Source organism: Mauremys reevesii, linkage group 4 (assembly GCF_016161935.1).
Source record: "Mauremys reevesii isolate NIE-2019 linkage group 4, ASM1616193v1, whole genome shotgun sequence".
Classification (NCBI taxonomy): domain Eukaryota; kingdom Metazoa; phylum Chordata; order Testudines; family Geoemydidae; genus Mauremys; species Mauremys reevesii.
Window position 1 is genome coordinate 20,452,262 of NC_052626.1, and position 12,172 is coordinate 20,464,433.

At 40.1% G+C, this 12,172-nt stretch overlaps 1 protein-coding gene across 5 annotated transcripts in view; it reads right to left on the reverse strand.

The window, feature by feature from the left end:
- The window catches only part of MARK3 (microtubule affinity regulating kinase 3), a 93,629-nt gene that overhangs the window by 25,920 nt on the left and 55,537 nt on the right, over window positions 1-12,172 (reverse strand). For all 5 annotated transcript variants that reach the window (XM_039534695.1, XM_039534696.1, XM_039534697.1 and 2 more), the window contains 7 exons: window positions 11,921-11,977; window positions 10,772-11,008; window positions 10,553-10,672; window positions 9,088-9,187; window positions 8,708-8,820; window positions 4,757-4,910; window positions 1,821-2,038 (listed from right to left, as the gene is read on the reverse strand). In XM_039534695.1, the coding sequence (XP_039390629.1) occupies window positions 1,821-2,038; window positions 4,757-4,910; window positions 8,708-8,820; window positions 9,088-9,187; window positions 10,553-10,672; window positions 10,772-11,008; window positions 11,921-11,977 (999 nt within the window). The remainder of the gene's footprint in view (window positions 1-1,820; window positions 2,039-4,756; window positions 4,911-8,707; window positions 8,821-9,087; window positions 9,188-10,552; window positions 10,673-10,771; window positions 11,009-11,920; window positions 11,978-12,172) is intronic.

The following is a 12,172-nucleotide window of genomic DNA, read 5'->3' on the forward strand; positions in this document are numbered from 1 at the left end:
ATAATGCAAAGGGCTGAAAAAAAGGGCAATAATTCTGAGTGTGGAGCAAAAACATACTGCTGCCAAACAAAAATAAAAGATTACTGGAGTGAAGGCCACTGTTAGGACAAAACCAATTTAAAGGCCCTAACACTCTGGGACCAGATAACCCAGAAAACCAAGAGAGAAACAATTAACAGGAAGTTTAACACTGATCAGAAGGAAGGAGGGTGGGGGTCAGAAAAGAATACACATAGCACTGTCAGAGCAGATGTATGAACCACAGCTGAACAGAAGGCAGAGGGAGGGGATCCCTCTTACAGCAGGAGTTCATTGCCAGCCTGTAGCTGAGAATGGCTTGGCTGGAAGGTTCCAGAAACTGGAGGTAGTGGCTGCTGCTGGTACACAACCAATAAGAGAGGTTGAAGGTCGTCTGCCGAGCTGCTTTTTGGCCTCAGAGGACATTCTGCCATTTTTTTATATTGCAGTGCAATAATCTTGCCAGGATGGCATCTTTAAAGAAACATACCATCCCAAGATGGATTATGGCTGAAGAGATTTTGTTGATACTTTAAAAAAATTCACAATGCAGGGAAGATTTCTGTGCAGAAGCTGAATGTTCCAGAAAGTCTGAATTTGTGGAAACAGACTTATTATGAAAACTGTTTTCCAATCTTAGTTATAAAGGTGGCAATCAAGCAAAACGTTTAGTTAAACGGAGACAAGCTGGTCTGGGAACTGAGCTAAGGTAGAAATAACCTCAGCCCCCTAGTAATTTACCAGCTGAAGGATCTAGAAGTTATTGTGGGAGAGTTTCACTGAAACTAATCAGCTCAAAGCACTGCGGCAGAAAGATCAGAGGATCGTTTTAAGAGGACTCAAGTCCCAAAGTTGAGCACTGTATTTACGCAAAAACTAAGTTCAAATAAGTTTTTTTTTTGTTTTGGGGCAGAAGGGGAAGGGAAGAAGCTTTTAAAGCTACAGCTCTTTGGTAATATGTTAATTACTGGGCAGAGGGCAGGAGTCCATTGAGTAATCCGTATAATTGCATTTTTAAAATGTGTTAAGGAATGCCTAATGCAAAGTACAGGTGATCCTTTTTATCAGTGTATACAAAAGGATATTGGATATAAAAGTTGTGGCAGGGATCCCTTTTTGGGAAGAGGAAACCCAAAAGAGCAGGTGGGATTTCAGAGATCACCCATGACCCATACTATCTGCTCCACAGGACAGCCTCTTAGTTCCTTTTCTTGTCTTGGATTTATTTAAAATGTACCTTTGGTTCCTATCCTAATGAACTATTTCAGAAATGGCAATAGGCAAAAGAATTAAGTTCCTGGGCAGGTGACTGAAGCAAACAGTATACCAATAAGTATATGAGATACTTACATTTGCACCTGGGGAATGAAGTGAGATGAAGATAAAAGCATTAAAAAACAAATAAACCAAAAACCAACGACAGGCCATTGGGCTGAGTGACATTCTCCTACTCTTAAAGGGCAGGTCCATACTCACCGCGTGGGTCGACGCGGTGAGTTCGACTTCTCGGAGTTCGAACTATCGCGTCTGATCTAGACGCGATAGTTCGAACTCCGGAAGCGCTGCGGTCGACTCTGGAACTCCACCACCGCAAACGGCGGTGGCGGAGTCGACCTTGGAGCCGCGGAGTTCGACCCCGCCGCGTCTGGATGGGTAAGTCAGTCGAACTAGGGTACTTCGAGTTCAGCTACGCTATTCGCGTAGCTGAACTTGCGTACCCTAGTTCGACCCCCGCCCTTAGTGTAGACCAGGTCAAAGTGTTTCATGTTCATATGCTTTAAAGAATAAATGCTTCCACTTACACTGGGGACAGCCGAACTTTTCTTACGTTCAGGAATATCAGCCTTATTTGGATTGTTAGCATTTCCGAGCATGGGGCTAGCCGGAGCAATTCCTCGTCCCCCAACAGCACTACTGCTAGATTTCCTTGTCTGAATTCCATCTTCTTTCAGGTCACTGTCTGTAGTGCTAGTCTGGCTTCTTTTTGGATACGCCACTACTGGAGGGATAGATGGTCCAGCTAAAAAGAAAACATTTTTTGTTTCTAAATGTGGAGGTTATCAAGCCTGTTATTCATTATGCAAATACATTTATATGCACATATCTTAAAAGTCAAAATAAATGAAACTTAAAGGACAGAGGATCATAAAAACACAAGAAGGGCCATATTGGGTCGGATTAAAGGTCCATCTAGCCTGGTACAAGGGAACAAGAAGCCATAGGCTCAAAGGGTGGACCTGCGAGCCTGGAGAGGACCAGGCTGAGGTCCCATTGGGAGACCGGGTCCCAGATTGGCAGAAAGTGTCTTTCAAAGCTTTTCAGGTCTTCGCTCTCTCCTTCCCTTTACGGGACGTAGGAGAACGCCCCCCCACAGCCTTTCTTTGCTTTTTAGCTGGTACCGAGGATGGGGATTGGCACTGGTCAGAGGTCGCTGCTGGCAGTGCGCTCCGCACCAGGGCCACAGTGCTTGGAGCAGAATCCAATCTCGTCGGCTCTGAGGCCGATGCAAGGACCAACTTCATAAGGAGCTCGGAGACAAATGTCCTGCTCCTTCTTGGTCTGCAGCCTGAAGCTCTTGCAAATGCAACACTTGTCACTCATGTGGGTTTCCCCTAAACACTTCAGGCAGCTTCTATGGGGATCACTGACTGGCATAGGTTTTTGCAACAGTCACAAGGTTTGAAGGCCAGGGCATGCCTTATCCCTAGGCTAGGCATGCCTTATCCCTAGGCTAAGTCCCATACAGGACTAACTATTTCTAACTTAACACTAAGGGAACTATTAACTGTACAACTTTAAAAAACTATATACAACAAATTCACTACTAGACACAGTAGAGCTATGAAAGCGTGCTGAAGCAAGGAGACATTCCAGCACTATCATTGGTGGTAAGAAAGAACTGAGGGAGGGGGGGAGCTAGCAGCACCTCTTATACATACCGGCGCATATAAGTGCCATTCCAGAGGGTACCAGAGCCAGTCCCCTACAGATACCACTGGGGGAAAACTTCCGGCACCAGTGCATATGGCGAGTGCACACAGACAATGGAATGGACATGAGCAAGCACTCGAAGAACTTTTCCAAACTTCTGAATATTATTAATCTCTGCCTTTTTAAAAATGTGTAAAACTTGAGTTGCTCAAAAACAAAGTCAATTTTTTAAAATTTAATAAGCTGCAGATTTAAGCCAACTCTTAAAGCTCCCTTTAATGCAATTTTCCACCAAAGATACAGAATCTGTATACATTTTCTCTGGTAAAGACAGATGGGTGGTGAATATAAAACTATTTAAAATCTTTAGTTGGAGATGTTCCTCAGATTTTAATGTAAGAAAAATCTGGTGTTAAACACTCTGAAAGGTCCCCTTAAGGCTCTTACCTTGTTTTGCTTGGCTCCAGAAGTCTAACATTTGAACACTGCCTATTGTACTTTTCTAGTAATTCCTCTGATACTTGAAGTGTTGGGCCATATATTTGGCTGTGCTTTATTCCCTTTCTTGCCACTGGCACAATAGGTTGGAAAGCTGGTCTAAACCCCGTTAAGGATTTCCTTTGAGCAAGGGATTTCTAATAGCATAAAGTTGTCATGGCAGGTTCTTTGTCACTTGTTTCTAATCCCTCCCAGTTCAATGGGCATTCCAGAGCCCAGCCAGACCAAGCTAAATTCCAGGCACTCTGGGATGGTGGAATGGCACCTGGGGGCAATTATTGCTGGCACACAACCTACCCTAATTTGTGCTATAGGCCCCCACGTGCCCGCGGAATTGGGGAAGAATGGCAGAAAGCTGTTCTGGTACAGCTGAAGATCAGGAAAAATGTCCAACGGCCCAACTATTTTTACAAATCCTTTCCCAGCTATTAAAATGTAAAGAGTTGAGATGTGGATGTTATATTTTGAAAGTCAGACTTCCCGTCCTCTCCTGACACACTTTAATGGGGATAAAAATAAAGTCAAAACCATTCAAGTGTTGTGGTTTTTCTCTTCAAACAAAACTAACAAACTGATTCTACAGATTAGAAAATTTAACCAAAAAACCCAACAACGTAATCCGAGGAGACAAAGGAGAGGAAAGCAACCTCTCCTGCCTGCAAATAACCACTGTAGTATATTCAGGTCAAAAGGAGATTCCCTTTGTAAGTTAGTGTATAGGTAGGAAGATTTACAAGATATTTAGTAAACTCTGTGTGACTGTTCTGCATACCCATGAGGCAGAAAAGTTCTAAGTTTGGCTGGGGTCACTGGTACTCTTTAAAAACTGGACCTTTGCAGGGCATTCAAGTGACAGCCCCCACAGGAAACAAGAAGAAATACTGGGGGACAGACAGTTTTCCAAGTTCTTTTAGACAAAGGCTGACCTATTAATGCCAAAAGGAAACAAAAGCTGTATGGCCATAATGGAAGTGGGGGGGGATGGTGTGGGATGCACTTGACATTGAACAAGAGAACTTGCAAGATGTTGTTTAGCAAGACTTTCCTAGGATGGCCTCACAGGCAGGAGAAAATATTGCCATAATAATAGAATAAGATGGGTCACTCAGTACACCTTTAGAAGGTATCTCTGAGGAGGTCTTAAGTATACATAAGAATACCTGAACATTGTAAAACAATGAAATAGTCACTAGGTTGTAACTGACCAGACCATAAGCAAGTTGGTCCCTTTTAAAAGGTGGAGGCTGTAAGGAAATATCGAACATTTTATAGCAGGTGTGCGTCATCACACTGAAACAGGGTCACTCACCATGATCACTGTACCGTCGCTGTTTTTGGCTGGAAGATATGCTTCTCTGCACTTTGTGATGAGGCGATTGTCCAGTGCTATTGTTGAGATCACTACTTGGCCTAACTTTAGCAAGGGAAAGATTGCTGCTGGAGCTTGAATCACTAGCATCCAACTAAGAGAAAATTTAAAAATGATGTTCAATAAAAATGAATTTAACAATGTCCAGATATTTTGAACATAATCCTAAGTAAGCAAAACTTCAAAAGGTTCTCACACTGAAATGTTCCTTAAAAGTGCACTAGTCAGATCCAGTTCTGTGCCTAAAGGACCAGTAGAAATATGAGTAATACTCTATTCATTTTTCACTCAACTTGTGGCAAAAAAGTAACCAAATCTGTACAAAGCTACAATAGCTACACAAAACTTTGCACAGTTTGATTTACTTCTGAAACATTAGCAGCATTTTATGAAAAAGTTATTTTAATGAGAAACAAATATCTTCTAACCCCTTCCTTACAGGATAAGGTTGGGGAGAGATGTTTGCTTCTGAACAGTTTGCTTCCATTTATACAGACATTAGACTGTAGTCCCTGCCCCAAAGTATAGAGTGCTTACCAAACTTTTGGTCCTACAATTAAAAAATAGATCATTTTAAAAATGTTAAAATGCTTAACCAATATTTGAAGGTGTTTTTTGTTTAAAGGTAACCAGCATATGATACGCTATAGTGCTGAAGTCAAAATATGGTGTTTTAGCCCACAGTAAGGCCCTACTTGAATTACGGGATTGTCAAATAACTGTGGCTGAGAGTTGCAGATCAGACATGGAAAACTGCAGAAAAGTAATAATGGACCTTTATTAATTATGGCAATTTGGAAGTCAGAGAAAACTTTTTTTTTTAAGAAAAATGTGCTGGAACAATATAACATTCCAGTATTATGTTATGCCTGTTATATTTTTTTGATAGCCAGACATTTTGTGCAACTATATTACACTCATTAATGCATGGGGCTGACAGCGGGAGCTTTGGCCATCAGCGGCTGATAGCTGGGGCTCCCGCTGTCAGGCTCAGCCAACTGGTGGCCAGGGCCTCTGCTGTTAGCCCCAGGCGGCTGACAGAATTGCAGTGGAAGCTAATATTGCTGAGATCTGCAATTTCAGCACTATCACAAATTAGGTAGAGTCTTAGTTATCTTTCAGCCAGGAAGCAGTCAAGTTATTATACTGCTATGCACTCCCCATTATACATGTCTACTGTATAACAGTGTGATTAATCACGATTAATTTTTAATCACAATTAATTTTTTGAGTTAATTGCGCGAGTTAACTGCAATTACTCGACAGTCCTAATAATTAGTGAAGTCCAAATGGGTGAGAACTTGAAAATTGGACTATAAAAAATACCCTCAGATCTCAGTGATGACTGAACCTATTGATATTCTGAACAGAATTCTCTCTCTGGTTGGCAACTGCCCTTACATCTCTTCATATATGATTCTCACATTACCCCAACCTGTCTCCATATCTCCTTACCCTCTCCTCCCATTAAAGCATTATATTAAGAGATTGATTACGTTGTTTTAAATATCTGGGGCTGGGGGAAGGGGGGGAGAGAGACAAGGTAGGAAGGAGATCAGACGTCGCGTCTGCCATGTTTTTGTAGGCATTCTAAAGGCAGTAGCCTGTTTAGGCAGATTTGTATCCTCAGTGTCCTGTTAATCTATATAATAAGATTTCAGGATTTTCACTGACAATTAGAACATGTGTTGAGTAAGTGTGAAGCAATGAAAACAGTTACAAGGATAGCTGAGAGCTCTTTCTGTTCAGAATATCAAGCAGCGACCCCTGTTTGAGAAACCCTGGGGTAGAGAGTTTTCCTGTTTTTCAGCTCTGAGTTCTACAAAGGTTAAATGTAAATTCCATTCCTCCCCCATTCCCTAAACAAAAAAGTTACCATGCTTCCTCCATAATAAAATAATGTAATAAAAAAAACATATCTTTGAAACTAAAAGAATGAGGATTGTGCATATATTAATGAGTGCATACATGTTTGAAAAAAATTAGGATAAAAATCTATTTTAAAAGATCATTTCTGAAGATTGCTCAGTAAGTTCTGGCTAAGAGATGGGCTCTCAAAATTTCAATGTGGACTACATCCTAGAGAGACTGCCTCTCCTCACATTTTCAACAGCTTGGACCACTTTTGCTCCATTCAAGATTATACAGTATATTTGAGGCAACTAAAACAATTGTTTAGATGGAGAAATAATTTATTTGCGACTCTCTTTGATCTGACAAACATTCTCCTTTTAAAAAGTCTCTCATGGTGCTTAAGGAGGAAAAAAACGCTCCAAGCCATCTTCTTTTGCTCTTAATTTCTTCCATTTTATTACTATTTGGTTCTGTTGCCCCCTGCACATTCTGCCCTGCTTCCTTCCCCCTTGGAATACTCCCTAATCACCTGTTCTCAACCTGACTCCAGTGAACATACTGCCCAATTTCCTTCTCTCCCAATGCTCTGGACATTCTTTTCCAATTGGCAGTTCTTGGTCCCCCTCTGACAGCTCCCAGTAGTGTGTTTATTCCAATCCTGCTGTTAGCCCACATCCCTGAGTGCAGTGTGTGTGTCTTCCGAGTCCAAGCAGAATTCCCAGCAGAAGTGTGTGTGGAGGTGGGGGGGAGGGGTGTAACCCCACAACCAGGGACAAAGGATTTAGAGAGAGGCTGTCAGAAGTCCAATCCTGAAAAGACCAGTAATAGTCTTTTGACCACTTGTCTGACTTTCGCATTGGCAGTTTTATGAGAGGATGGCATCAATACAAGGGAAAACTGCATAGAAGCACTGTGTTTGATGCCTGACCAGGTTCCAGAGCATCCCTTTTCGGACCTGGTGCTATGCTTTTCAACTGAGGCTCAAGAGGATTTGTGGCTCCTGAAAAAGGACCTGGTGATGGAGACCTCTCTCTCTTCCCTGTGAGGACTCTGTTCTTTCTTTCCCTATCCCTTGAGATTTTATCAGATCTTTAGGGGCAGCTTTTTCAACTCGACAAGTAGAGGAGCCAACAAGAGCCCTTTTAGATGAGGAGTGCTCAGAAATTTCTGCTGCCAGCCACAGCTATCTCAGGGTCTCAAGAGAGATGCTTTAACCTCTCCAGCAGAACCACTTTCAGGAAAGCCTCTTTGAAAATAATTTACAGATGACATTTCTCTGTTATCTGCCCCTCACCCAGACACAGTAAGCATCTGGTATACTCACCATTTAGAGGCATTACTATCTCACATGAAGGGCAATACCTAAAGCTTGGAGACTTGTGTTCAGTCATTACTATCAATCAAGAACCAGGACAGATGCTTAGGCAAAATAAAATTCCTTCTTGTTGAAGAAGAAAGGAAATGCCATCAAAAAATTAAACACTAATCACCAGCTTTTAAATATCTATTTACAAAACAATGGGTAAATGACACAGTGAGGGAAGAGGCTCACACACTGCAAGACATGGGGCAGTGACCTGGGGGGAAGTTGGGATCACCCCATATTTTATGTCTTCGGCTAGAGGTACGAGAAAGCTCACTCTGTGCACAGGTGTGGCCCTGAACGGATGCTGCAGGGTAAAAGAATGCAAACAGGATTGTACTGAGTGCTTGCACATAAATAGTGGAATATATAGAGACAAGCACTTGAAGAACTGACGGACAATGGGGCTTGCTCTGTCCTTTATGCCCTTGGGTAGGGAGGACACGCAAGGACAATTAAGAAAAAAGGTGCAGTCACAACGGACATTATCGGACAAAATAATTTGATCGGACAAAATAATTTCCTGGTGGACCATGCACCCAATAGTGGAATTCACAAACAATTTCTCGAAGAGGAACCATAACTTTCACTTGAATCAACTATATTTTGCTCTGAATAGTTTTTCTGCATTTAACATCAGAATATTTTTAACTTTTTTCCTGTTCTATTCTCACCTCTGATGATTTTCTCCCTAACAATAAGTATGTAGCTGTGATTTCGTCATATTTCATTTTACTAAGGGATTCTTGAATTTCTTCTTGAGAATATCCCATTCCAACCATAATATCTGAAAGAAAGAAGGAATTTGTAAGTCACAATATGCTTTAATAGATACACAGTGGTTGAGTGTTTCCATGTTGAAAAAACCTGTTTATTTCTAACAATGGAACAAAATATCTAAATGTGGGAACAATGTCTAATTAGATACTAATAGTAAAGTTGTTTTTCAAACACCTAAATATACATATTAAGCACAGAGCAGATCTGATTATACAGTACATTAACTCAAAACACTGCAAGTTAAATGCGGACATATTGGAAAACACTGAATTACCTATTCTCTTCTGGTCTGAGATGTCCAGCTCTGGTTCCACAAAAGGTTTTAGCTCATCATCTTCATGCCCTGCATTGATCCACCGGTCCTTCATGATTTGCTACAAAGATAGGTTGCTTAGTAGTGTAAGATATTTACTTGTAAACGAAACAAGTCATTGAGAGGTCAAAGTCTCATCTATCAAAAATGTATAGCACTGAAGACAAGCAAATCCAGACTTGGGTTTAAAGAGGTAAGTCCTTGCTTCCTCTTCTAATTCTACCCACCATTCTTTTCCAGAAAGCTCCAAATAATTCCCAACTCATATTTGAAACTAGCCAGCTTTATTGCCGGTCCCCTTCCTCTCCTCCCCTGGACTTGTGTTCCTAAACAGACTACTTCCCATCAGCTGTATTCCAGCATAAAGATCAAAGTTAAGTATTAGTAGTGGAGAGATGGTTGCAGTAGGAGCACAGGGAGGAGAGTAGTTAAGACTTCTTCCAGACAACAATCTGTATGCAGGAAACCATCCTAATCCAGGAAACCTTCACTGGACTTTGTACACTAATGCCCTCTTTCAGCCACAAAACTTCTAGCAGACTTCCCCATGCTAAATATTACTCACTTGGGAACTAGTCAGTTCTCCAAGGAGTTAAATTAAAGTATAAAGTATTGACAAAGAACACAAAAGGAAAAAAACAGCAGATAAAAGCACCTGTTTAAAAGTATTATGGTTAAGAAAATCCAAACTGAGATTTTAACCCTTCTCTAATGTTGAACTATTTAGGAAGTCACATATATTAGACTGTACTCCAACAGCCTTTCATAAGAATGTACTAAAATGCAAGCCATGCCTAGCCATAGTGCCCTACTTTTGAAGGGAGTAATCAGTAACTCCTCCTCATGTGATTACTCTATACATCTTCAAGATACCTTACTGCAGAATACTGCGTTACATTTTGAAAGTCCAAAACTACAGGTTTACAATAGTGATACTATTGTGCTTTGGGTTATTAGCTTTTAAGGAAACAAAGACATATCAAGTTTTCAAAGATATGTGCTCTTAAGTGACTTCTCAATGTAGGCATGAAAACTCCTGATGTGTATTCAAATTAGGGTTACATGCATGAAACCCCAATTTCTTCATGCATTATGGATTTGCCCACTTAAGCCAGGTGCATGCTCAGAGTACACATGTAAGTAGGCAACCATCTAAGAGTGTGCATTGGATTGCATATGCACGGAAAAAAACTTTATTCACTGCATTGAGAAACTGACTTGAGGGAAACAGGTGCAACTTCGCCATATTTGTGCCAAAAACTCACACTAGAACTCTCAGGGCAGCAAATCCAGCAAATATCAACTGAAGTTAAATACCTGCTAATGGGGGAGGGAGAGGAATAGCAAGTATTAGTGGTACAAATGAAGCTTGTTAAATCACCATTAATTATTATTTTGTCTGAAAGTATTTTACTCGTGCTATTACCTCTAGAGTGCCTCTTTTAGTTGGGTTTAGCACCAGAAAACGTTTGAGGAGGTTTTCACAGTCTGTTGACATGTAGAAAGGGATCCTGTATTTTCCCCTTAGTACTCTCTCTCTCAGTTCCTTGGGAGAAAGGAAGCAAATTATAAAAAAAGTCAGAGGCACAGTTTCAAATACTGTTGTTGAATTATTACAACAGCTAGTAGAGTGTAAGTAATATACCTTTAAGTTCTGTCCATCAAAAGGAAGAGATCCACTAACAAGAGTGTAAAGAATAACACCTAAACTCCAAACATCTACTTCAGGTCCATCATATTTCTTGCCTTGGAAGAGCTCTGGCGCAGCATATGGTGGGCTGCCACAAAATGTGTCCAGTTTATTTCCAACTGTAAACTCATTGCTAAAACCAAAGTCTGCTATTTTAATGTTCATATCTGCATCTAGCAATAGATTTTCAGCCTGGGAGGAAGAAAAGAAAAATACGGTGTGTATATTTCAGATTTTTCTACAAAAGCTATCATTTTATTTTTTATTCATTCTTAAAGGCAAAAGCCAAAAGTGTACTAAAATTGCTTTTTTTAATTGAAAATGATCAAATATCTTTTTAAAATAAATATGAAAATTACTAATTTTGTAATTTCACTAGTTTATCACCTTCAGATTTATGGCACTTGTTACACTAAATAAAGCTAGTCACATGTATCACCCCTTTGGTTACTTCATGGAAAACTATTTGGTATTTCTGTAGCTTTAGGTTTCCATGTAACAAGATTAAAATGAAACTGCAGCTCTTAAAGCCTACACTTTTATCTGCCAAACGCTTACAAAAGTTTGTAGTACATAAAATCTCTATACTTAAAAAAAAAAAAAGTAAAGTGAAGATAAGATTTATGAAATGTGCCACATTTCAGTTTCAAGTAATAGCAACCATATAGTTATAGTATAAGGAATGGAGCAAACTCTCTCATAATGCCACACCAACGTGCGCCAAGCCTAAGGGAAGCCACCCCACCCATGACAGTGGGCTTTTTGTGTTGTTTACTAATTCCAGCAACAAGAATCACCAAGCATTTTCCCAGCTGTTACCCAACTGCAATTTTTTTTTATCATTACCACACTGAGCTAGATTTCAATTAGTGACCAAGAGGTCAGAGGCTCCACTTTTCATATGCCATCCAAATCCTTACATTAAGATAGATAGATATCATCTCCTCCATCCCCAATTTTTTTTTTTAAAGAAATACCTCCATATTCAATATATGTTAATAGCATTTAAAATTTCCTGTAAGCCATGGAAAAGATTTAAACATCTTATACGCACAAAAAATGAAACTACTGCATACAAACGTTGGTAGTTTTTTCTCTACTCACCTTGAGATCTCTATGAACAATATGCTTTTGATGGCAGTACTGCACTGCAGATACTATCTGGATAGAAAACAGGCCCAATTATATAAGTGACACCTCAAAGAAACAGATGTGTAATCAGAAATTTCAATATTAGTTGCTAAAACTGACAAGTGTTTATGCATTCAAAGCCATACAACCAACCAACCACAATGGTCACCATTATTCAGGGTAAAATTAATAAAAGTGTAATTAAACGTAAACTTATTATTCAAC